The sequence below is a fragment of the Microtus oregoni genome, unplaced genomic scaffold, assembly GCF_018167655.1.
Source record: "Microtus oregoni isolate MIOR12 unplaced genomic scaffold, Mior012 000074F_001, whole genome shotgun sequence".
Taxonomy (NCBI): Eukaryota; Metazoa; Chordata; class Mammalia; order Rodentia; family Cricetidae; genus Microtus; species Microtus oregoni.
Genome location: NW_024543988.1, coordinates 466,767 through 493,992, shown reverse-complemented (window position 1 = coordinate 493,992; position 27,226 = coordinate 466,767). Strand labels below are relative to the sequence as shown.

Below are 27,226 nucleotides of genomic sequence, written 5' to 3'. Positions count from 1 at the left end.
TAACTCTTGTATCTGGACTAGTCCATTTCTAATAATCTGTGTAGCATCAGTCTTACCGGGAAAGATTCTAGCCTATGTCCATCCTGGGTCGGAGCTTCATCGCGTGTGCCTCAGAGAGCAGAGCTCTCGCGTCCCCCCAGGAGAGGGGAGCATGGTGTCTCTCTGAGCTCACTTCCTCTTCCTCCCAGCATTCTGTTTTGTTTACTCCTCCCACCTATGTTTTAACCTATCAGGACCAAGCAGTTTCTTTATTGCTTAACCAATGAAATCAACAGATTGATATATGACACTCCCACATCATTTAGGCTTCAGCTAACAGATCTCCTTTTATGACATTGTGATACCACTCTGTTCAAAGCATACTTAGTATCTATTCCAGCTTTTCCCTAAGCAGAATTTACTTTAGACGTGTTTCTTTATTTCTTCCTAAGATAGAATTCCAAACCTTGAAATGAAACAGAAGAAAGATGAGAAGAGCAATGATTGAGAAATTACTGCTGGGTCTCTCTGATAATTTTGGAGTAGATGGTCTATGTTTTACAGATTTAACTTCTTGATGACGCTCGCGTATTTTTTGCTCAAAAGTATGCTGACTGGGTAAGCCAGGCTTTGAGTGAATCATTTCCTGCCAGGTTCAATATAGTTTGAGCTAATCTGTAGAGATGTGGCTTGTGATTCCTTTTTTTTTTTTTTAAATCAATAGGAATTTACATGGTGCCACTTCGTGCTGTCGGCATAGACATTGGTCAGGGTGGAAAGCATGCTACACTTACTCACACCTTTCTTTCAGATTGTGGTTCCTGGTGGGTGATGATAATTTTGAACTGAGCCACATAGGGTTTGTGTGACCACTGCCAGTTTCATCCAGGAACAAATAGCTTGTGATCAAATGAACCCAGAAGCATATCTCTTCTTGTGCTTTGTAATTTCCATCTCACGAAGAGAGCTGCATACTTGCTGCATAGATCCATCATGTGCTAGGTTAGTTTTCAATTGCCCTTGCTGGCACAAGGGCTCCCGAGGAGTTTGATTTGTCACTATAGAGTAAATGCAGCTGTTCAACACTGCATACCCCAACATTTGAAGAAATTTGTTCTTTTGTATTTTTTTGAAGTTGAAAATAGATTTTTATACAATATATTCAGATTATGGTTTCCCTTCCTACTCCCAAATCTTCCCCACTTTCCCACCCACCCAAATCTACACCTTTTCTCTTTCATTAGAAAACAAATAGGCTGATGATAATAATAATAATAATAAAATAATAATAGAGATAAAATAATAAATAAACCAGAATAAGACAAAGCAAACAAACAGAAAAAAGGAGTCAAAGAAAAAGCACAAGAAACACATAGATGTAGAAACACATACTTACACATACAGAAACCCCATAAAAACAAAATTCAGAAATCATAGTGTGTAAGCAAAAGACCTATTGTTTTTTTAAATGCCCAGACAAAGCATTATGAGGCAAAAATACTAGTCCCCCCCCCCCCCGTGTTTGTGCGTGTGTGATTCATGACACCCCCCCCCCCCCCACACACACACAGGTGCGTGCACTTGTGTGTCTGTGGGGAAGCCAGCAATTGATACCTAGAACCTTCCTGGGTTATTCCACACTGTTTGTTGAGGTAATTTTTCGGTTGAGCCCATGGCTTGCCAGTATGACTGTTCTTTCTAGCCACCTTTCCTTGGGGATCATGCCCCTCTCTCTGCCCTTGGAACAATTAGACAGGCCAGGTCACCTACCCAGTATTTAAATGAGTGCTATAAATCTGAACGCCTGTCCCCAAGCTTGCATGCCAAGCCCTTTATCCACTGAGCCATCTCTGAAGGCCCTCCTGTGTTTTTAAGGAGTGAGACATGATTAGATTTTGTAACAAAGCTGAGAAATGTCAGCAACAGGATGTCCTGTCTGAAAGATTTAATAAGAATAAGTACAGTAGCAGAGAGTGGTCCAAGGTGCAACAATTTAGTGGGAGTCATCCAACAAAATTTGAGATTTGACTAGTGCAACTAACTGAAGGAAGACCTCACTAATGTCACCATTTGTCCTCTCTGGCACCTGTTAGGAAGGTCATAAATTATATCACATGAGTATTGTTTCAGTATACAAGGGAACCTCACATAGGTAGAGTCATTCTTCATTGTGTGTTTATAGTTCACCTTGCTGCCTGTTACAGCAGTAGCTAAAATATGTAAGAGTCACACAGCTCGATGCAGGGAGGTTGCTGTCAGCTCAGTGCAGGAACCACTTGCCCACAACATTTTATTCCAATACCCACAGCTTCTACCTGCAACTTGATCTAGTGTCTAAGGGAAGTTATACTAATTTAGTATATTAAAAATAATTTCAGAGAAAACTACTTTTTAAATTTTTCCTTAGGGATGACTTCTCTTTTGCCAGAACACTGTGAGATTATTAATGTGTTTCAGATTGGTCAAGGAGAGAGAAGGATGCTGAGAGCACAGAACTAAAACAGTGATTATATAGTCTTGAAAACATTCACCTTTGGAGGCTGGGGAGATGGTTCAGTGGGGGAATATGTCTACAACACCAGAGCTGTGGGGCAGAGAAGAAGATCACAGGGGATTGCTGGCTGCTGGGCTAGCTCCAATTTCAGTGAGAGACTGCTGCAAGGGAATAAGGCCAAAAGTTATAGAGTAGAGCACCCATTTCCTCCTTTGGCCTCCATGCACATTTGGGGACATGCTTGCGTACTTACATATAGACTGGACGCACAGATTTCAAGTACTTCCTCAACATTCCCAGCTACCATTAGCATATTTCAGAGCCTGCAGTCTTCATGAACTCCCTGTTTTCTTCACCAAGTAAGAATTGGAACTCAGCCGTGAATGAAATAGTAGAAAGAAACTAGTAAATTTATATTTAAATACCAGGCCCTGTGTTAATACTAAGGCTTCTTTTCATATATAATAGCACCACGACATTGATCTTTACCTAAAGGCTAGAGAGGTATCTCTCCAGTCAAAATCATTTGCTGCCTTTGTAGATGACCCAAGTTTGATTTCTAGCAGTCACTATGGTGGTTCACACACTGTGACCCAAGTTCAGGTGTCTGACACCCTCTTTTGGTCTCAGCTGGCACTGCACACATGGGCATATACATGCAGTCAAACCACCATATAAGGAAATAAAAATAAATCTGAAAAAGAATTATTTAATGGACCTAGAGTGAGCAGTTTAAGATGGGTTCCAGTCCTAGAACCAAATGGCAGCTTACACACCTTAACTCCAATTTCAGACAGTCTGACACCCTCTTTTGGCCTCTGCAGGAATTGCACATACATGATACAAATACATACACACAAGTAAAAATACACTTATACATAAAAATCAGATATATCTGGTTTATGCAGAATAATGTAATTTTTTTTTTTTTTTGGTTTTTCGAGACAGGGTTTCTCTGTAGCTTCGTTGCCTGTCCCGGAACTAGCTCTTGTAGACCAGGCTGGCCTCGAACTCCCAGAGATCCTCCTGCCTCTGCCTCCCTAGTGCTGGGATTAAAGGCGTGCGCCACCACCGCCTGGCTCAGAATAATGTAATTTCTATAGCTGCCCTTTGTCTTTCATATTACCCATGTGAACAGTGTGTGGATTTTGCATGTCATCTGGTTATATGTTTACAGTTACAGTGATGATATGGTCAGGGTTTGAAGCTCTCAGGCTCCTTTTTAAAACTAGGCAAACCAACTCATAAAATGGAAAATACTTTTCAAGTGGAAAGTTGCTCTATTTTTAGGCAAGGGTTAGTGTTAAACTAGGACAAGTTTGTGGTTATTAATGGATTTGGAAGTGGTTCAGGAAGAAAAATGCTGTAGACATGTAATTTAAAAATTTGTGTGTGAGCCAATTAGAGAAGAATTTTATGACCGAAAAGTTCCCCTTTTCAAGTGTGCATTTTATGAGCTTTCTTTCAGTCACGTATTTTCAGTGAAAATTTTACATCCAAGTTGAGATTTGGTTAATGTAAAAAGTGAAGACACTTTTATTGGTCTTGGAGTTTGAGTAGTAAGAAAAAGAAATGTATAAGGCTGTAATAATATTTTTGGGTACTTTAGATGTTGAGATGAGGTCTCACTATGTGGCCCAAGCATCTCTCTAACTTGTGAGCCTCCTGCCTCAGCCTTCTGGATCCTGGAATTACTTTTGTATACCATCATGCCTGGTTTTAAAAAGTAAATTTGTATAGGAGCTAGAGGGAGAAAAGTTTTGTTTTGGCCCATTGGTCTGGTGAAAAAACATAATGGTGAGGAAGGCATGGCTCCAGAAATGAGCATGAGACATCTGCTACCTTGCACCCACTCTCAGGAAACCGAAAATGGAGGCCAAGGCTCAGCTCATTTTCTCCTTTTTATTCATTCTAATTCCCAGTCCATATAGTGAGTGGTGCCACTCAGATTCAGGGTGAGTCTTCTACCTTTGTTAATCTAATCTGGGTAATCCTTCACAGTCATGCCCAGTGGCTAGTCTCACCTTGATTATTCCTTTCATGTTGGAGATTCTAGATCTTGTCAAATTGATAATCACTATTAACCATCACACATACTGTGGTCCTATACCTTTGTGACTAGCTCTTTGTTTAACAGATTGAACAACCCAGTGACTATTCATTGGGCAGTTACTGGGTGACATGCACAGAAGGTAACAATGCACAAATCAGGCAAACACCTTGAATCCTACTAGGTAAAGCATATGCCACACATAGCACTTGGCATGTCATGATGCTAAGAACAGAAACCTTATAAAATCAATGTGATTTTTGTGTTTTAATATGACATTGTTCACCAAAGAAGCATACAGCTTGTTAAAATATTGTTTGAATGAGGATGGAACCCAGGGTCTCGAGCACAGGATGTGAGCATTCTACCACTGAGCTGTATCCCCAGCCATTGCTGAACATATAGTATTATTTTGGTATGCTTGGAGTGTTACAGTTTTGACCTATGTAATTTAAGAAATGTGTAGAATATCATTTGTTTTTGCTCAGTCAGAGAAAAGAACATTCTTCAGGGCCTCTTTCTTAAAAAGACTACAAAGAGAAATTTGGTTTTTCCTGTAGTTGCTGTAGTCATTAGCAAATGTCATGTTTCTGTCCACATATTATCTCATCCAAGATATAACCTGCTCAGTCCATATAGTATTATTTGTATGTATGCTTTCAGGTCTGACAACTTAACCCTGAGCCAGAAAAAAAGAATTATATGTATTTGTATGTACACACATACATGTACACATGTAATAAAGAAAAAAGAAGCTATTATATTGATAATGGGGGTGTCTTGGAAGGGGCTCAAGGGACAGTGATAAAACTCTTATTTCAATTAAAAACATTAAAAATAATTTAACCCTTTAATTATTTTTATGAATTTAAATTCACTTATTTTACATCCCAGCCATGATCTAGGCCCTCCATGTATGTGTGACAGTTGTCTAACTTGATCTACTTATGGGACTAGTGGTGGAAGCAGGGCCTGTCCCTGAGTCCTATTCCTCATACTGGGTTGCCTTGCCCAGCCTTAACCCTTTATTTCTTGCTAAATCTTTTAGCATAAATTTGCCTTTAACAGAGCTTTGTAAATTATTTTAACTCTTTCAACCCAGAATGTCCATTCTTTTTTTAGGTTTCAATGTTTTATTTTGTGATGTTCATCGCAGCATTTGAAGGAGAGGTTCTCAATCCACACAAAATGGAAGACTCGAAAATGTACCCATTAAACTACCAAAAGTGGTGAGACTACAGCAGAAGTCCAGTTTAGATCCCGAGTAGTGTGTCTCTGTAATTACAGATCATGTAGACTCTGCCTTGCCTAGAGCTGTAGATCCTGGAAACTAGCTAGTTCATACTCGGTGAAAAGACAGGTGGGGCAGGGAACAATCTAAAAAGAAAGGAAGAAAGCCCAACATTAGAATAATTAAGTCCTGAATGATTAGCTTCATCCCACCCACCCTCCCTACCACTAAATGACACAAAAGACTGCTTTCACTGTAGAACAGGTACTGATGGGCTAGGTAGAAACAGGTTGTGGAGATTTGTCTAAAGTCTTAAAAAACACCTTCAGAGGTGTGTATACATACTACCAAGCTGTGAGCTTCTCAGCAGTTAGGGTTACAATGCCAAGGTTTGATGCAGAGTCACAATTTCATTCATAGAATCAATACAGATTTACAAAGAGCCTGCACATTACCAGCTTCCACATACAACCATTTCTAGATTAAAAAGAGAACCTAGCATCTCTAGAGACTCACCCCCAAACGTCTACAGCTGAAAGGACCTTATGGAATTGGGCTTCTATACCTCTAAAATGGTAATGGCTTGAAGTTGTGTCACCTTTAATCTGGAAGCCTAAGATGATATTGATTGATTCTCATGTCCCTGGTATTCATTAAAGGTACACTAAATTCTGAAGGTAGCTCTGCTACATAATAATTTAAAATTAATATTGTACAGTATTAATTCCCTTTCTTACCCCTGCCCCTATTCTACATATGTGACAACACATGCAATATTTGACTGAGTCTGGCTTACTTTTCTTAAACAGAATTTTCCAGCAAATGATATAATTCATTCTTTATCCTTGAATAGGATTCTCTCTCTCCCCTCACTCTCTCCCGCCTCTTTTTTCTCTATCCCTTCCTCCCCCTCCCTCCCCTTCCCTCATCCGCTCTCTTCATACACAGAAACCACAGTTTTTTACTCATCCATCCGTTGATAGATACTGTCCTGATTGATATTTGCCAACAAATCTAAACATATCTGGGAAGAGAGAATCCTAATTGAGAAAATTCCTCCATTAAGATTGGCTTTGTAGGCAAGTCTGTGTGGGCATTTTCTTGATTAGTGATTTATGTGGATTGATCCATTCTACCGTGGGTAGTGTAACTGCAGGACAGGTGGTCCTGGGTTATATATGAAAACACTGAGCAAAGCAGCAAGCAGCACTCCACTATGACTTCTTTTTCAGTTTCTGCCTTCAGTGAGTTCCTGCTCACTTATTTTAGTGACAGATTGAATCTAGCAGTTCTAAGCTGAAATAAAGCCTTTCATCTCCAAGTTGCTTTGGTCATGGTGTTTTATCATAGCAGTAGGAACTCTAAGACTGGTCAATTTTATATCTTGGCTGTTATTAATGTTATAGAAGTAAAGGTGAACATTTAAGTGTTTCTGATATTTGTCCTGATTTAAAGGTTCATTTCTAATGTAACCATATGTAGTCATATTATCTAATACAGACTTACCTTACTATGTATTAGGATACATACAGTTCTTTGAAACTTAGAAATTTTTGTTTATAGTTGAAGTCTTCCTGGAACTTGGCTCTGCACATTGATTTTTTTTTTATATTGAATGTGACTGTTTGATGCAACAACAGAATAGAGAGGTGATAGCAGAGGAAACATAGCCTCGGGCTGTTTTTGCTCTATCTTCTAAGAATAAATTTGAGCCAGATGCCTATAATCCCAGCACTCAGGAGGCCAAGACAGGCAAATCCATAGTTCTAGGCTATTTCAGACAGTATAACCAATTTGAAGCCTTGTCTTAAAATAGAAATAAGAGATGTGTGGGGCGGAAAGAGTTAATTGGCTAACCCAAGTTAGACACTTACGTACATACATGTCTGTTGACTGATACACCCATCTACAGGAATCAATTATAGTTGTTTAAGACCCCAAGGGGATAGAAAGGTATTTAAAAAGAAAAAATTAAGTAAACCAATCTTGAGTTTTGCTCATTTTAGTTGTATCCCCTTTTGTGCTTGGGATTCCACAACTTAGCTTTCTCACATTTCTGTCAATTCCCACTGAATTGAAGGTATGTTACAAAATCATGAAGGTGCCCAACTTGGGATGAGTCTTCAAAATTCTGTTCCTTTGTTCATGCTTAATTTGGGAACAAGATTTGTATGCAGCTAAGAGGTACTGTCTTTTTTAAGTTAACCCATTATAATATTACTAAATGGTATAAATGTCATTCTGAGAACACTAACGTGGTTTTCACACTGGGATATTTGAAAGAGCATGTATTCCCTCTGTGAACTATGTCCTCAATATCATGTTATTTTTATTAGTTTTACATTTTGTATGTGTATGTGGTGTCTATATTTGTGTGCACATATGCGCTTCCCATGATCTGCATCTCAAGGTCAGAGGACAGCCTCAGTCGGTCCTTAGCTTCCACACTTTTTGAGACAGTTTCTTGTTCGCTGCTATATATCCCAGGCTAGTTGGCCTGTGATTTGTTATCTCCTCTTCCCATCTCTCTGTACGTCTGCTGGAATTATAGATATATGCTGCAGCTGCTTTTCCATAGGTTCTGTGGATCCAAATTCAGATCTTTGTGTCCAGGGCTTTACCCACTAGCCATCTCCCCAGCTCTCCAGTTTAGGACTACACTTTGTGTTTGATTTCTTGTCAGGAACATAATTTCCAACCGTCATACCTATATCTGTGTAGCTTACATTTGAGCATATTGTTTTATTTAAATCACTATTTTAGGGCCTGACAGGCTCAAAGGAAAATAAAGTTGCAAAAATAGCTAGCACATTTGGAATTTAGTTTTTATAGGAAATGGGGCACGTGTGCTTTCACTTTTCTGAAACTGCATTTGGAAATTTTATTTGTATGAAAGACACTTTTGCTTGGAAAGAGGAGAAGATTAAAAAAAGAGAAAGGTGGGCAGATAAAATCATCTGGGAACCAGCCTGGAGAACTGTTCAGAGTGCCATTCATGTAGTCAGATTGGCACGATGCACACAAATTCAATTTGAGAGTTAGTAAAGATTTTAATGTTCTCTTCCAGAAGCATAATCTGCTAGCATTTTTTTCCTGTTTGGTCCTTTTTGCCTCACTAAACTCCCCTTGCTCTTTAAAAAAATAAAACTTATGTTACACAGAGGACAAATCTGTGTAGCATCCCCTTATGTGGTCATTTTATGTATACCTTAAAAGTTGTGATGTTCCAACCTCTCTGTAGTGCTAGCTTGGAAAGAAGGGTGGGGTTTTCAGGAGCAAGGTAGCTAGGTAAACTAGCTGAATTTGGGAATGGTCTGAATTCAATAGAGAGATCCTGGGGAGAGATCTGGGAAGATTCTTGATGTCAACCTATGACCTCCACAAACATGTGTGCCTACATTTGTGGTGAACATGCATATAAATATATGTCACACAGATTCACAGAAAAGGTTACACAGCATTCTGGTGATATGTGTGCAGTTCTACTCATTGTGTTCTTACTGCATGTGTGGCTTTACCTGCATTGTATCTTATGGCTTCATGTAGTAGAAGTTGAGAGCCTTTTGCCCATTCATCAACACAGCAAACTTGGACTATTTCCTACAAGATACCCAGCCTTCATGAGAAATTCTGTAGCTCATCTAATGACAGCTTCCCCTGGGAAATAAACTCCTCTTGAGAGAGTTTGTTAGTTTACATGGCTGGGGAGACAGTGTCCTCCTAATGATATGGGGTATAATTTCCAAGAAATAGGACCACACTGGAATTCAGAGACAGGAAAATCAAGGCAGCTTATGCTGTGCATAAGGAGAGTGTGATTAATATTAACAAGAAATGTAGTCAATAGTTTGATTTTAGAGTAAAACACAAAGAAATTGAGAAGTCAGAATATTCTTTATCCTGTTTATTTATGTGTGAATGCTGGCACATTGTGTCATGGTATGTCTGTGCGCGCATGGGCATGCTTGCCTCTACCTTGTTTGCAGCAGGGTCTCTCTCTTACTCTTTCTGCCATGTTTGGTATTCTGGGCTGTCTGACCTTTGAGCTAATGACTGTTTTCTCTTTGCTTCTTGCCAGGAGCAGCAGCTCTGGGGTTACAGTTGTGCATCTTATATGGGTTCTGGGGATGGAACTTGGGAGGCCAGGCTCTGCATGACTATTATTTTCACCTAGTTTTTGAGTTATTTAAGGCATCTTGACACAGGCCATGTGGTATAATGGAATGTCGATGGAATGCAATGTCAGTGACCTATGATCAGGCTTCCGTGGATGATTCTGGGGGAGGTGGTCAGATTTTCCTGAAAGTCTTAAGATGAGATGTATCTTTGTAGTACATGGTACTTGACATGTTATTGATCCTTTCAAATGAAGTTCATTGTATTTGTGTTGGCTTTAGTACTGCATACCCAGACTAGTAATCCTAAAAAGACCAGCAGTGATGATAGGACAGGACTCTGCTCCCCTACTTAGAAAGATATTAAATGGGCAGTTATTTAAAAATATTTTTTACTCCTGTTTTGAGCTTCTTTTGGTCTTTTGGATGAGAGCAAAACTTATCTTCTGTGTTCCTGGCCCTGCTACTCTTCTAGAGTTTTCTTTGTTTTTAATTACATTATTTATTTATTATTGTGAGGGGAGAGGACAGGAGAGGTAGGAGAGACAGCAAATATAAGTGCCTGATGTGTGAGTATGGGCATGGATGTGCTACAGTGTAGGAATGGAGGTCAGAGAACAACTTACAGGAGTCAGTTCTCTTCTTCCAAAGTAGCTCCTGGAGATTGAACTTGGGCTGTGAGACTTGTGTGGCAAATATGTATAGCTTGGATCCATTATCTCACATGGTCTATATCATTAGTGTATGGTACTTACAGTATAGCATCCGTACGTAATACCTGGAATCTCATGAGAGATATGTTAGTTGCTCCGTGAAACATGATGAACATGGCTTTTATTTAAGTGACAGGTTTCTTGCTTTGTGTTTGTCCCAGTGGTCTAACGCTGTAAACCATCTCCTTTGTATCTGCTACCTCTGAGAATAAGCTGTTGTCCCTGTTCTTTATTCACAACAAAGGTAATATGCAAAGTGGGACCCGCAGCCACATTATTGACGTACCTGAGAGAAGTCATATTGAATGTGGTTTTTGAAGGGTATCCTGCTTTTTACTGGTTTAGTGTTTTCCACACACTGAGTCCATTCCTATTAGCAATACCAGACAATAAGAAAGGGCACTGAGGGATCAGTGTTTGCAGAAGATCTGAGTGTTTATGTTAGGAATTGAAAAATATTTGCCTTCAGAATAGCTGGAAGATTTTGCAAGGCTGATTGTGTCCATGTTCTCAGAGCCTTATCAAAACATATTTTGGAATTCCTAAGGTGCAAATCCCAGGGACCAGAATGCGGGACCACAGGCCCTCTTGTGTTCCTCTCCTCTTCACTGGTATGTTCCGCAGTGACAGAAAGCAGACCTGTGTTACCCTAGAGTGATGTGCATGAACTTTCTAGACCCAGTGTGCAATGTCTGTCTGTGTTCACCCTGACGACAGCTGTAGATTATCTATTTTAAGTTTTCCATGTGTTTGCAGTACATGGATTATCTAGGCTGTGGTGATACTGCTTCATGGTAGAGGTCAGGAAACTATGGCCTGTAGGACCCCTCAGCCATAGTTTGTCTTTGTGGGTAGAGATGCCTTGAAACATGTCCTCATTTGACCATTTGCTTCTTATTGGCTCTGCTCCCACTTAGATTACAATACTTGCCTTGATAGTATAGTCATAGCATCTATGGTAGCCTAATAAGATGTACATTTTACCTTCATTGATTTATGTTATGGACTTCTTGGGTGCTTCTTTGTTCTTAGATGTCTATAATGTGAACCAATGACTTTATTAAAATGCCTATCTTAGGAGCATAACTTGAAAGATAAAGAACATCGTCATTTTCTTTGATTAAGAAGAATGAGAACAGCACTCATAATAAAGGTACATGGTGGCAGTTGTGTGTGATTTCTGTTACCCAGCACTCTCTATCTCCTGCCAATATCATCCCCAGTAGAGTGTGTGGATACCTGAATTACCCCCGTGAAAATGAGGAAAGTGAATCTCTCAAATGCCCCAGTGTGATTTGACTGTACTCCTTAAGGAGCCTGGTGGCCAGATCATTTTTCAGTCTTCTTGCAGTAGAGTGCTCTCTGTATATGATGGGATATTCACTTACCAACCATACTAGATATAGGCAGAACTCCATAGAATCCTTAAATGGTTTGTGACAAAGTCTTACTATGTAGTGTTTGCTGTCCTGGAACTTGCTATGTAGATCAGGCTGGCCTTCAACTCAAGAGATCCACCTGCTCTGACCTCCCAGATTATAGGTCTGAGCCACCAAGCCAGGCCCTCATTTTTTTTTTTTAAAAGAGACAGTCTTGGCTATATGGTCCCAAGCTCTTGATACTCTCTTCTCACCCTCCTAAGTCTTGGGATTACAGGCATGCACCTCCATATCCAGTTTATATTTTCTACTGTATGTTATTTTTGGAGAGGGAGGACAGAGGAGAGAGGACAGAGAGAGGGGGAGAGAGCGAGAGCACAGCAGGATGCGTATATGGTAGCCAGAGGATAACCTCAGGTGTGGGTCTTCATCTTTCACCTTGTTTGAGACAGGGTCACTTTTTTTGCTTTATTCTCTAGCTAGCTGGCCTGTAAGATCCTAGGGGCCCTCTTGTAAGCATACTGAGATTACAAATACACACTATTGTATCTGACTTTCCATGGGTTCTGAGGATCTGAACTCTAGTTCTCATGCTTGTAAGGCTAGCACTATATCCACTGAGTCATCTTCCTAGTCCCTATTGTCTTTATTTTTTAAAAATACTTTCTCCAGACTCAGTAAGGAAATAAAAGAAGTCACAAAACTCAGGAAGATAAATTGAGTATAATATATGTTTTCAGAGCTAGTATTAGTATTACTCTCTTTTGCTGTTGCTATGGTAAAATACTCCTGACAAAAAAACAACTAGGAGGTGCTAGAGAGCTGACTCTGCACTTAAGAGCACTGCTTCTCTACTCTTGAGGGAGCTGGGGGCTGCGTTCCTGCCACTCATCTCCCGGTTGCTTGGCTAGCTTATGCACCAAAATAACAACATACAAACTGTATTCATTTAAACACTGCTTGGCCCATTAGCTCTAGCCCTTACTGGCTAATTCTGATATCCTGATCAACCCATCTCTAATAAACTGTGTAGCACCAGTCTTACCGGGAAATATTCAGCATGTCTGACCTGGCGGCTTGCTTCATCGTGTCTGCCCAGGAGAGGGGAGCATGGCATCTGAGCTCACTTCCTCTTCCTCCCAGCATTCTGTTCTGTTTACTCCACCCACCTATGTTCTAACCTATTAGGGCCAAGCAGTTTCTTTATTAATTAACCAATGACCTTCCTCCATCATGTGGGTTCAGGTTACCCACATGATGACTCATAACTATCTGTAACTCCATATTTAGGAAATCTGAAGTCCTTTTCTGACCTGAGGGCACCAGGTATGCCTGTGATACCCAGATACACATGCAAGGGGCAAAACATTCACGCACATATAGTAAACAATTTTTCAAAACATCTTGAAGGCGTAAAGGTTTTTTCTGGCACACACTTCAAACAAAATCAAAGGCTCAGAAACTTGGATCAGTTGATTACTTTTCATCCACAATCAGGAAGCTGGGAAATCAGTTAGCTCTCTACTTTTTTATACAGTCCAAGACCACAGCCCAGGAAATGGTGCCACTCAATAATAGATCTTCCCTACTTTAATTAGCCTAATCAATGTTAGGCTAATTACAGGCATGCCCAGAGGCCAAATAGTTCCTCACAGGTATGCCTGAAGCCTTGTCTCCCAGGTGATGCCAGAACCTGTCAGGCTGAGAGTTAACACTAACTACCACATAGGTTAATATGAATGTGTGTGATTCACATTCATTCACATTCAGTTTATTGATATAATATATGTGAATATGTGTAATTAATATATAAATATTCTCAGTGATATGATCATCACAATAAGCATGCCATATATCATTACCATATACATTTACACATGCACACACAGTTTGTTTGTTATAGACATCAGTGGTACTTGGCTTATCACCCAGTTGTATTCTTTCAACACACCACTTAATACCACTCACTTTGTGTTTTTACATTTTCTGCATTTGTTTCTATCCTTTTACCATTCCTATATACTTTAATGAATTAGAGAATTTTACAATTCTGCTCTTTGATTAGCTGAATTTTCACTTTTTTTGTTGTGTGGTTCTAGTGTTTAAAGCCATCATCTTTGTCATCCTCTATTATATCTGTTGACATTGCTCTATCATGTTAGAACTTCACAATATCTATCTCTAGTCCTGAACTATTGTCACATATTTCATTTGTATACATGTTATAAACACTGACTATTGATTCCTGTAGTTAACTGCGTTTTTTCCTTTCATTTTTATGAATTCTAACACAAATTGGGAAGATAATGGTGGAAAATTCTGCGTTTGTGTTTTCATGTGCTTTTAACTAGGTCTTGACTTCCTGCACCCTGCAGACTTGGGGTTACCAAGAAAGCACTTGCCTGTTTGTAGGTATCATATAGAACATTGAACACTTGTGTTATCAACAGCAGTTGGCAGTACCTGCTAACTTACTATGTAAGTAATCTTAAAAGGTTTTCTAAAATCTTTTTTTTTTTTAAGTTTTTACTTATCTAGGTGTTTTGCCTCTCCCTTGTATGTACTTCTGAGTACCACAGGTATACCAGGAACTGGAGTTACATGTGGTTCTGGCCACCTATGGGTGCTGTTAAGTGAACCCAGGTCCTGTGAAAGAATAGCTAGTTTTAATTGCTGAACTATCCCTCCAGTCCCCATTTTTCCTATTAAATATATGTTCAGATATTGCTCAGACCCTGTCACAGAGGGTTCCTTCCACATGTTAAGGGAAAATTGATGTCATAAACCAAGAAGGCCACCTGCAGATAACATCACTGAAATGTTACCCCTGCCCCACAGAGACACTCTGTCTCCAATTCAGCCTGTAGACATGAAACAGTATTGTTTTTTTAAATCATTTTACCTATACTATTTTTAAATTATATATTTCTTCAGTGATCTTTGGTTTAAATTTATAGCTGTCCATTGTGTTTATGCTATATAGGCTCAGTTTTTAAAGGACATTAAATTTAGGCCCTCAGAATTTGTATACAAAATTAGAGTTATTGTTCAGAATGGCAGTACCATACATATACACTATAAATCTAAGTTTAAAAAGGGAGAGATTTCTTCTTTATTCAGGAATGTGTCTAAACATAGGGCATTGATGTACAGCAATGACAAAAAGACTGTGCCGAAGTCAGGCTGCTTTTGTTGTAATTCTACTCATGAAACCTTTTTGCACATGTAAGTTTTACACAATTCTGCATATATAGTAAATATAAAACATTTATTGATGATAAATCATAAACAAATTTATTCTAAAAATGTTTTTTGGTACAACTTTATCATTAACATGAAAGCAGATTTTTATACTAATAAGATGGATGTGCCTAATTTTACATAAAAATTAAGTCATGTTGTGGTATTATGTAGAGCTATCTTCATTGGTTTTTCAAAGTTGATCAATATTTTGAATTTATAATCTTCATTGCCAAGAATGCCACTTTGTATAAATATGTAGAACAAAATATTTAAGGCAATTTCAGAAAATTTTGGAAATTTCTGTCCTAAGCCAACATCCCACTATTCCTATTGTCATTATTATTATTATTACTTTGTGAAACTGATGTCCGATCTTGGGAGATGGCTCAGTGTATAAAGCAAATATGAGGACTTGAGTTTGGATCCTCACCTGTAATAATTCTATCCTGGGATTTCCCTGAGCAAGCTGGTTAGGAAGAGTAGCCATCCCAGTGATTTAATTGAGAACCTACCTCAATCAGTAAGGTGGAGGAGAAATCAAAGATGATTCCTAAGATCCACCTCAAGGCCTTCTACACAGAAGTCAAACCTGCATATACACAGGGGAGAGGGGAGAAACTCAGTTCAGCAACTCAGACATCAGTTTTTATGACATCCAAAAATATAGTAACTTGATACTAGCATGCTGAGCAGTGGTATAGAAAAATATGAAGTCTTTGTCCATAATTAAGCCATGCAGTTTCTATGAGAGCAGAAGTCTGTATACCTGGGGAAAGCACTGTAGATCATAACATATAACAGTCTCAGTTCAGAGAATGTTGTGGAGACATGGGCAGTACATGTGTTGTTTGTTCAGAACCAAAGTTGAAGTGAGGTTACACACACAGCATGGGTGAGCCTTGTTGGGAGCCCCTTGTATTCTTTCCAAGTTTGAATTGATTCTTGGTTGTATTTTCAGAAACCTTGGACTATTGCCAATTGTTTTTGGTAAGCTCTCCATTTGGTTACGTGACACCATATGGGATCATACACATACAGTTTAATAAGCTGTGGTCTGGTCTGAGGGAAAGTTATTCCACAGTAATTTAACATAAAGAAATCAATAAAATGATAGGTGGTCAGAGAAAACAATTCAGATTGTCAGTTTTCACCTTCCTGTTCCTATGTCATAGTTTCATGAGTAAAAAGAAAATTGAGGATGGTGGCCTGATTTTAATTCCCTGTGGATAAAGGTTCATGGAGACCTGCCCTACTTCTTGTAACTATTATTATACTTATTTTTTTAAGTCATTAGCATCTTGGCATACTTTTGTTTCAGTAAAATACTGTCATAGATTTCAGGCTTCCAGAGCCTATTGGGAATTGCACATTGATTTTTATATTTCTTTTGGAGAACAGATGGACCATATGTGTTTGTGCATATGTGCTTTTGTTTGTCTCTGTCACTGTCCTGAAGCTCACCTCCACTTGGTCTCTCCTGACATTGCCTTATGGCCCCTGGAAGGGAAGTCACTTAACACAAACAACATGGTGCAAGGCCATAAAAAGGAATGAGGCTAGATCCTTGCTGCGGAAGGAAGAGCTTTAGAAATACGGTTAGTGAGAGAAGCCAGACACAAATGGTCACTGTGTGATGTGTATTTATGTGAAATGTGCAGAGTAGGCAAATCCATGGGCACAGATATCCAACTAGCAGTTCTGATACTCCCGAGAGGAGGGGTAGAATGACTGTGAGTAGGAGGAAGGTTTTCCTTTAGTGCGATAGAAGTGTTTTGTGGGTGGTGGTTCCTTAAGATGTCATTGTACTAAATACCACCAAAGTGCACATTTTCAAAATGGTTAATTTTATGTTAAGTGATTTCATTTTACTTCAACTAAAAACAAAGTGCAATCTTGAGGATGCTGGGGTATATTTAGTTATAGCGAGCTCCAATTGGAATGTTCTTGTTGTATTGGGGTAAATGAGTCTTGAAGGCAGGATTTCCTCTTGTCTTGAAAATATTTTTAAATTTGACATCATTTTTAAGGAGGACTCTTTTAATTGCTAATGCTCTTCTCATAGGCTAAGAATGTAATTCCCAAAATGACTGATTGCCTTTGAGGAACACACTTTGAGATATCATTTGCTGTTTATCTCTGTGGTTTCTTATATGCAATTTAAAAGATCCATGTGATCATATGTGCTTCAGTGGGGGAACCACTTGCTAGACGAGGATGAGGACCAGGCTTTGGATCCCCACAGCTTACAGAAAAGCCTAACTAAATCCAGTACCTATACCTGAAATCCCTGTGGTCCCAAAGCTCATTTTTAATCCCAAGTACTCTTTGTAGCACTCATTTGTGGTCCCAGCACTGGCCCACAGTCCCTGCACTCATAACTAGTCCCAGCACATTCACTGTCTGTAACTCCAGGATCCAACATCTTCACACAGATATACATGAAGGCAAAACACAAATGTACATTTAAAAAAAAACAACTAAAAACTCTTCAGAGTATTTTTCAAATGTGCAGAGCTGTTCTGAAGCTCTGTAAATTAATAAACAGGGTTTAGAACAAAGTGGGAATGACTTTAGAATGGGCCTTAACAGAGGGTATTCCTGAGTTTGGACATTTAGCTACATCTGTGACTTCTCAGCCGTGTTGAACAGTAACTGGATGAAGAGTTAGAGAGTAGAAAAATAGGTGAATACTGGATCAGGCATGCTCAGATAGGACATCAGTGTGCTGAGATGTCACCAGGGGTGTAGAAAGAGTACCTACTTAAAATCTTGTAGCCCCAGCATTAAGGAGGCTGAGGCAGAAGGATCTCATTTTCCAGGCTACTCTGCATCATTAATTTAATGAGATGCTGTCACTGAAGAAAAGTGAAACGGGGCAGGGATGCTGCTTACTGGTAGAGAACTTGCATAGCGTGTGCAGGTCCCTGAATTCCAACCCACACAGGAAAACTTCCAAAGAAATCTTTCTGAACTCTAATATCCTTGTGAAAATATTTTACTTCCTTCTGGTATTTTGCAATAAAGACAGAAAGAAAGAAAACAAATGTGGCAGAGAGATTGTATGATTACTGTGTTAATCTGTGTTATCAACTACTGCAAAGTTCTGTGACCATATATGGTCCATCCATCCTCCTACTCTCTCTCCCTCCCTCTCCTTCCTTCGGATTACATTTACTGTAATTACCGCGTGTCCAACCTAGAGTGCAGAGATCAACATGGGATAGTATTCTTCCTATTAGGAGACATAAAAATGATTCTTTGAATAACATAACGGAAGGAAGCACAGGATTCAGTGGAAAGGTTCTGGGTTACCTTATGCTCCAGGAATTCTTTGTCCAATTTAGGAAAATAACTAAATAGTAAAAATACAATGAGTTTCTTAGTTGTTTTTCTGTTGCTCTGATAAAACACCATGACCAAGGCAAACTTGTACTTGTACTGAACCTGGAGCTACTGATTGGCTAGACTGTCTGGCCAGTGAGTTCCAATGATCTGCTTGTCCCTGCCTTACAGCATTGGTGTTATAGATGTTTAGTGCCATGCACAGGTTTTATATGGATTCTGGAGAATCTCAACTCTGGTCCTCATTTTTGCAAAGCAAGCACTTCATCCACTGGGCCATCTAGCCAGCCCTGAGAACATCAACTATTGATGATTCTTCTGTTTATGGTACTAATCATGGGGAAATCAGTCCAAACCAACTATTAAAGGACTGGTTTCTCATTTTAATTTACTGTGTTTAGCAATCAACTAATTATTTTTGACAGGTTGTATAACCAGAAGGATGCCATTAACCAAAGTTATAATTCCCTTTTGTGTTTGTGTTTGTGTGTGTGTTGATCACACACAGATGATAAAATCAATTAGGCTTACAGAGTTTCATAACATATATAAAAGATAGTTTTCAGTTTTGAAACTCTGATTTGTGAGTTACCATCTGTCTTGGACCTAGGAAAAGGGATTCAATTCTGAAGTTTTTTTTTTTCAGAACAGCTTGTAATAGGAACTGTTAGTATATTAATTGCTTATTGAATTATGATAGGGTTTAATCTTTTAATTTACAGGCAATTTGGAGCTTATTGTGGTGACAGCTGCTTATATTTTGATACTTTGTAGCATTTAGCTATTTCATCATAAGGCTTATCCCCCACCCCATAATTTACAACATACTCTGAGTAGTCATTTGCTTTCCCCTCAGCTTTCTTCAAAGAGTTTTGTGCTTTTCCACCACATTTTTCCTTTTTTAAAAGATTTTTTTATCTTTATTTGATGTATATGAGTGTTTGCCTGTATGTGTGTATAGGTGTCACATGCATATGCAGTACCAGAGGAAGCCAATATTCTCAGGAAATAGAGTTACAGATAATTGGATCTGCCATGTGGGTGTTGTGAATTGACCTCAGTCCTCTGCAAGTGAGCAGAGTACTCTTTAATTGCTGAGCCATCTCTCCAGTCCCTCTTTCCCACTGCATTTATTTGTTTTTATTTTATAAGCATATTTGTGCCTCGTTCAATGTGGTTTAGTGCCTTTTAATTTCCATTCAGAGATTTTTGTAGGTGAATTTTTATTTTCTTAGATTCTTATGATTTCTTTCTTTTTTAATATTGGAATGAAACGTGGAGGTCTGTGAACTTGACTGTCAAATCTCTTTCATTTCCTTCTTTTAAACAGCAGAACTATAAACATAACTTTGTAGAACTGATTTGTTTGAGTTTCCTGAAAACAGTTTATGATGGGTAATAAGCAGCACCCTCCCTCACAGCTTCACTGGTGGCTTTGAGTTACAACAAACTTGCACCTTTCAACTATTGCTCAAGATGATCAAGTAAGAATTTGAGAGGCAGGAATTTAATTTCCTTGGTTCTTGCATTTTCCAATGGTTTTGGATAGTTTGAACTCCAGGAGCTGGGTTCATTTATAACTAAAGAAATTTTACAAGGCTAGGAGTACATCTTGTCAGGCAATTATTGGTTAGCTGATTTGTGTTCCTAGTTACTGAAAAATAACAAATAAATAAGTTTTTAAAAAAATTTATGTGTATGTGTGAATTTCTGCATGTATGTATGTATGTGTACCACATTCATGTGTCATGCTTATAGAGGCCAGAGAGTATTGGATCTCTTGGAACAGGAGTTACAGTTATGAGCCAGCTCACCATATGGAATTTGGGGATTGTATCTGGGTCTTCTGCAGAAGCAACCAGTGTTCCTCACCACTGAGCCCTCTTTCCAGCCCCTTAAAGAAAATGTTGGTATGATGTACAGTATGATGTTTTCATGAACTAGGAGCCTAGCTTCTTTGGAATTACTTCAGGGTCCTGCAAAATGGCTCAGAGGGTTAATGTACCCAGCAGCAAGCTTGTTAACTAGCCTCAGTTGGATACCAGGGATACACATGGTGGAAGGAGAGACCTGACTTTGGAAAGTTGTCTTCTGGGGGCCTCAAGTGCACACACAGATAGGTACTAAGTAAATTAGTAAACAAGTAGGTAAAAATAGAGAAGTAAATTCAGGCAGAGCCCTTTGAAATGGCAATGTGTAAAAAACATCACTCGAAAGGTTGAAATGGAGCTGGGGTATGATTGAACTCTTGCCTGACTCCTGAAAGGCTCTAGGTTTTACCCCTAGCACCAAGGGAAACAAAAGAATAAAGACATTTATTAGTTGATAGTGCCTTTGCTTTTAGAGGAGCCAAAGATACAATATGAGTAGGCATGCCGATGCACCAACAAACATGCTAGACTTACCCTAAATGTTATGCATGTCTTTACCTGAGGGTGTGCACACGTTGCATAAACTACTGTCATAAAACTAAGGTGCTTCCTAGGACATTATTATTAAGTGAAAGAAAGCAGCACCAGCAGAATCTGTGCTAGTAGTGATTTTTATCATGTCAGAATTGCTACATGTATAATAATTTCTGACCAGCTATTTTAATCCCTATTCCATTTTGTATTTTATAAATTTAGAACCTGTGTCTTAATATAAAAGTTGAAGACAAAAGTGAATGAATAAAATGTAAAATTTGACTTAGGATGAGAAGGATCCGTAAAGGGACAATAGGAATGAGAAGGGCATGGATTCATAGATTTTTATGACAGTTTTTTCTCAAGTATTTCTGTTTCTCTGCAGGGTGGTCCTGGTCTTTGTGGGTACCTCTCAAGGTCCATGATTGGATGCTGGGTGGCCTATTGCTTCAGAGATCTACATATGCACTCACTGTGACGGTAAGACCCTCCTTCATGGGGTCCCTCTGTTTTGTGCCTGCCATCCATTCTGCAAAGCTCGGTACTTGATTTCAAATTATATTTTAGGAAGAAGTTGCAGGTCTTTCTGCTGAAATTGAAGGAGGGGGGGAGGGAAGGATAGAAGGAAGGAAGGAATATCAGTAACCTACTATGGTTTCCATGGTTACTTTTCACCTTTTATGACTGTCTAAAAGTTTTTGATCTTGGCTGAGTTAAAATAAGCTTCTCCAAGTGTCACTATAAGGAGACAACACCTTCAATAATCAGTCTTTCTTGTAATATCATACAATAGCTACATGTAAGCTGCAACTTTTATTGGGATGGGGCACAGGAGTATAGCTTTTATTTGGATCCCACATGTGAATGTTCTGCTTCATTAGTTTGTGAATATGATTTCTATCTGTCTACAGATTGACTTGCTGGCTGACTTTGAAATTTTGTAGTAAGTCATACAGATTACTCTGCATAAATCTAGTCAGACCAGAATTTATCCGAGAGCAGGCAGTGGTGTGCGCACCAACTGATCAAGTTAAATGCACATCCAAAACAAAACTGATGTTGTAAAGTTTTTACCTTGGAGTTAGCGTGCACTTCAACTGTAGAACATTTCCTTACCATGCATGAAGCCCTGGGTTTCATCCCTAGCACTGTAGTGAAATAAGCAAGTAAACAAACAAATAAATAAATGATTGTTCCTTTTATTTTAGAGTTTTATTTCCATATTTTTATATGTTCAGCTTCCTTTTTAATACCTTTTAAAGTAACTGATTCACTTCAAAAACCCACAAAGCTTTCCTAATTTTAAACACAAGATGACCCCTTACAAGCATAAGGACCTGGATTCAGAACCCATTCATGTAAGAGTCACATGAGGCAGTTGTGTGTGTAATTCCACATGAGCTTGACCTCTGACCTACATATGCTCATGCATATCCACATGTGCACCACACACACCCATGCACTAAATAGACCTTTGGAAAATATTACAATGTCATTTTCAGAAGTTAAAGCAGAACTAGTGAAAATGGGTTTAACTTTTAATAAAAGGAGATACATGATATTTCAGGCAGTTTTGGATTTCCTTTTCTGTTTATTAGTTGACGGACATCTTTTGTCTGCTCTAGAAAATGAGGTCCTGAACACTTGAATGCAAGTGTTTGTATGGACATGCTTTGTTTCTTTGGTGTATTTATTTCAGGGTAGGGTTTCTGGACCATATGATAGTTTCCAGATCTGGAATAGTGGAGAATTATTAATTTTTTTAAGTGACTGTTGTGTCCATCAATATTTGGAGTTTAAAAAATTTATCTATTATGCGTGGGGATGTTTTGCCTGCATGTATGTTTGTACAACACATTTGTTCCTGGAGCCCACTAGAAGAGGACATCAGGGCCCCTGGAACTAGAGTTAGAGATCGTGAGCCGCCATGGGGGTGCTGGGAATAGAACCTGAGTCCTGACAGAGCAGCCAGTCCTCTTAACTGTTGAACCACCTCTTCAGCCACCTGTTTTGGGAACTTTTGGACTGTATTTTGATTAGTCAAGGAAAACATGGGGAAGGGGAACTATTCTGCCTCAGTGTTTTGATTAGGTGTTGGATTGAGTATGTAGTCATCAGCATCCCTTGTTCATAGTCCTTTCTTGGACCTCTTGTTAAAATAGTTGGGTGTGTTTGTGAGGTTTGTCCACTTAGAGATGTCACTGTAAAGATCATTAGGCAGGATGGGCCGAAGCAGTTGTTTTCTGTAGTAAAAATGGAAAAACCTGCCTAGGAAAGACCAAGAGAGATTGGGTGGGGTTATTGTTTTAGTCTGTGTTTTGTTAGTAAAAGGAAATATGTGAGGCTGGCTACTTACTAAAATAGAGAGGTTTGTTTAGCTCACAGTTCTGGAATCTTAAAGTTCAAAACAGTATAGGTCTGGCTCATGCAGGGACCCCTGTAGCTGTATTAACCTCATGGTCATCATATCTCACTGGTAGGAATGCATGCAAGAGGGGATTACATCACAAAACCAGGAGACAGAGGAGGGGAGGGACCAGTCTGTGACCTCAAGAGGGCTTGCCTCTTATATGTCTACTACCACACTGCTTCCAGCATCTGAATCCTTGGGGGCACACTCAAACCATTGTATTCAGTCCATAGTGGTCAGCAAGCATCTTCTAATGGTTTATGTTTTATGGGCCAAGTGATATGTTGAAGCCATTTGAACTTGCTGAAGGTCAATCAGCTTGTATATATAGACTCTGGCAATGGTTGCTAACTTTAAGGTAGAAGAACACAGTGGTTTCCCAATTGTTTAAGCTGTAGCCCTTTGAGTTGGAGCTAAAATCTCCACTGTCAGGGACATGCTCCACAAAGGCCCTTGATGGGAATAACTTACAACAAAGAAGGTGCTGCCTTCTGCTATCAGGACTGAGATTGAGGAACCCTGCTCACTGCTGCTGTTGCCTTTTTATTTTATTTTGCATTTCAGATATTATCAGTCTTGGGGCTGGGGAGATGGCTCAGATGGTAAAGTGCCTGTCAGGTAAGCATAAGGACCTAATAACACCCAAGTCGAAATTGGGTGCAGTAAATACTGACTCCAGTGGTTTGAATGTGTCCCAAGGGTTTAGGTGCTGGCAGCAGTGTGGTAGTATATATTTAAGAGGCAAGGCCTACCAAAGTCACAGACTGGCCCCTCCTCTTTCCTCCTCTGTCTCCTAATCTTGTGGTGGTCCTGTGTGCCCTCTTGTAAACCTAGTTCTGAGGCAGGAGAGGGACTGGTAGATTCCCAGAGGCCCACTGGCCAGCCAGTCTACCCCAAATGGCAACCTCCAGGTTCAGTGAGATACCCAGTGGCAAAAATTAAGGCAGAAAACAATAGAAATTGACATCCATTCTCTATGTCTGGCTTCTGAATTTGCACATATGTGCATGTGCACCCCTATATCTCATATGTGCCTAGACACATACTCCACACAAATACCACACAAAGTATTACCAGTCTTGAACCAGGTATGGTGATATATTCCTTTAATCTGAGGACTCGGGAAGCTGAGGTAGGAAAATTGTGTATATAATAACCTGGTGTATATAATTAAAAAAAAAACAAACAAGCAATAAAACAAAACCACAAAAATGTTATCAGTCTTTTGCCTGTGGAATTTAAACTGGTAAACACTTAATCACCAAATGTAATTGCCTGTGAATGCAGGTAGAGAGAAGAGGCTCTTCAGATATTGTGATGTGAATGCCCCAACAAGTTTGTGTATTTGAATACTTGGTCCCCAGATAGTGAGTGGTATGGTTTTGAGAGGTTGTGGCCACTTTGGGAAGTGAGGCTTAGGTAGAGGAGGTAGGTCACTGGGGCCAAGCCTCAACAATTATAGCTGAGCCTGATTCCCAGACAGGCTTATGTCTGTCTGTTGGTATCTTCCAAGCCTCCTGATTTGCCAGTCGTGGGGGACAGAAATCTGTGTTTAGAAGAGAAGATTTTAAGAAAATCTTGCTGCTTGACTTGTGCACATCCTCCACTAGTGTGAAGTGGACTTCCTTAGCAGATGTCTGCTCTTACCAGGTAAACGTGTCCAAGAATGTTGCCTTCTGGGTCTGCCTCCTTGCATGCCTTTTGTGTAACATTAGCATCTGTCATGGGTGTGTACATGGGGTCTAGAAGAAAATCTTGGGAGGGCAAATTTTAATTAACGTAAATAAGGCAGCCAGGCACAATACAACTTTCTTGGCATGCCTTTTGGTGAGGATAATCTTATGTGAAAAGCAGAGTTCTTTTTCTAATAGAAGACTCCCTTCTTCTCCTTTCTCAATCCTGTACTTAATCTTTGCTGGATTTTAATTATATTTTAATAAATATAAAAACAGTTCATGTTTGTAATAGAAAATGGAAAATACAAAAAGCACCACACAGTGATGTAAATTAATGTAACTATCCCTAGAGCTAGTTATGAATGAAGATGAGAGTATAAACACCCAAAGCAAAGCAAAATGTAGTACCATGCACACACCTCCTTTTTTTGTTGATTGACCGATTTGTGTGGGGGTGGGGTGGGGGTATAAAGGTGTGCACCCATGACTGGGAGTGTGCTTGTTCTTGATACAAGCAGGCTCTTTCAGAGGCCAGAGGTATATGTCAGGTGCTGCTTTCCCCACTGAGCCACCTCCCTAACCCACACCTACTACTTTTTTTTCCTGCACAACACTAGCACAGGCATTTTCTCCTAAATATTGTTTTAATGACAGCATTTTATTCCACTGTGCTATTTCTTCCCATCCTTTCCTTGTTTGCAAATCTTCCACATTTGGGATCAAACTATAAAATGAATATGGCCACCTTTTTGGTTTTATCTCCTCCCCTTATCCCATTTTTAATCTGATGTACAAAGAAACATCTACCGTAGAACAGGAAAGAGAGAGGACTCAAGGATCATTGTATTAGTTCATTTTTGTGGCCATAAGAAAATTCTGAAAGCCAGCTCCCTATAATTAAGAGTTTTGTCTTGAAATACTACCAATTATGGAATGCACATGGATTTAACTTAGAGACTAAAGATGTTATGGAGAAAGAAGCCAGGGAGGTAAGAGCTGCTGAGACTAATACAGCAGAGAGAAGTACCCTTATGAAAAGTTATTTAGTATCCATACATGCATGTAATGCATTTGGAGCCTGTCCTTGCTAGAAGGGGTACTTTGAGACCATTTTCATCCACTGGTTGGCTATCTTGGGTCCTCATGGAAACAGGACCCCTAAGTTTGAGTCTCAGTACTTGTTCCTTTGTACTGCAGGTTCTTTTAGCATAAAGAACAGCAGGCTAATAGCAGGAACAAGACACTTTCTTACCTCCCTGAGAAACACAGACAGTTTGTCATGGCCATAAAAGTTCTCTGTATCATGAGACAAACTGTGAAAGGAGAATTTTTGCCATATAATGACATATCAGATGTATCACCCACGCTAAAATTTGAGCACTTTGCACCATCTTCTGCACTGCAGAACAAGGTTGCCCTCTGGTGGCAAGTAATGAATTTACAGCAGCACCATCTCTCTGGGATAGGGAAGTCTCCAGTTTCCATTTTTAAAGATATTACATAGCAATTTAGAGCTTGTTGATTTTGCGCAATCGTCTTGTTTCCCAACGATTAATAGCTATCAAATTCTGTTAAGCACACCTGAAAACTGATAATAAATAAATCACTTAACGGTCTGTGGATACTAAATCTTGACCTGTTTTGTGAAGGAACAGAAACTTCTGCAACCTTAAAGTCTTGAAAAGAAGACAGACAAACAAAAACAGTAGGTATAATGTTCTCTTAATTTCTTGAAGTCTTTAACACCAAATTACTATTTCTGTTGATAATTCTCTCTAGTGCAGGAGGTTCAGAGATGCCATCAACCTTAATGCCATTTTCTTTTTTCTTTTGTTTTGCAGGACAGGAAAGGGGGGAGAGGGGATTGATAAGTTGTGGATTCAACTACAAATGGAATTTTTTTATTTCCTTTCCTGTACAATTCCAACTCCAAAGACATCACATCAACTACTTGAAGGTGTCTCTATTGAAAACTAGTTCAGGCGAGAAAATAAACTCAGATGAAACACTCTTGTCTTCCCCATTCTGTTTGAGGCTGGGCATATATCTATGAACATAGCAAATGTTCTCTTTTGTTCATAACTAGGAGGGTTGCAGAAAGTTTCCTGGAGCCTATCAGAGCTCCAGGCTGAAGTGGGTGCCATCCTACTAACTAGTCAAGTCTTAAAGGAGAGCTGGGTTTCCACTTG

The 27,226-nt window shown here is 39.3% G+C and overlaps 1 protein-coding gene across 16 annotated transcripts in view; it reads left to right on the top strand.

The window, feature by feature from the left end:
* The window catches only part of Tbl1x (transducin beta like 1 X-linked), a 187,136-nt gene that overhangs the window by 136,612 nt on the left and 23,298 nt on the right, over positions 1-27,226 (top strand). For 9 of the 16 annotated variants that reach the window (XM_041642351.1, XM_041642350.1, XM_041642353.1 and 6 more), the window contains 4 exons: positions 21,337-21,431; positions 23,926-23,979; positions 24,875-25,011; positions 26,687-26,742. In XM_041642351.1, the coding sequence (XP_041498285.1) occupies positions 24,995-25,011; positions 26,687-26,742 (73 nt within the window). In that variant the 5' untranslated portion in view covers positions 21,337-21,431; positions 23,926-23,979; positions 24,875-24,994. Of the gene's footprint in view, positions 1-21,336; positions 21,432-23,925; positions 23,980-24,874; positions 25,012-26,686; positions 26,747-27,226 lie in introns of all 16 variants that reach the window. The other 7 variants (XM_041642348.1, XM_041642347.1, XM_041642356.1 and 4 more) reach the window with 4 other exon arrangements.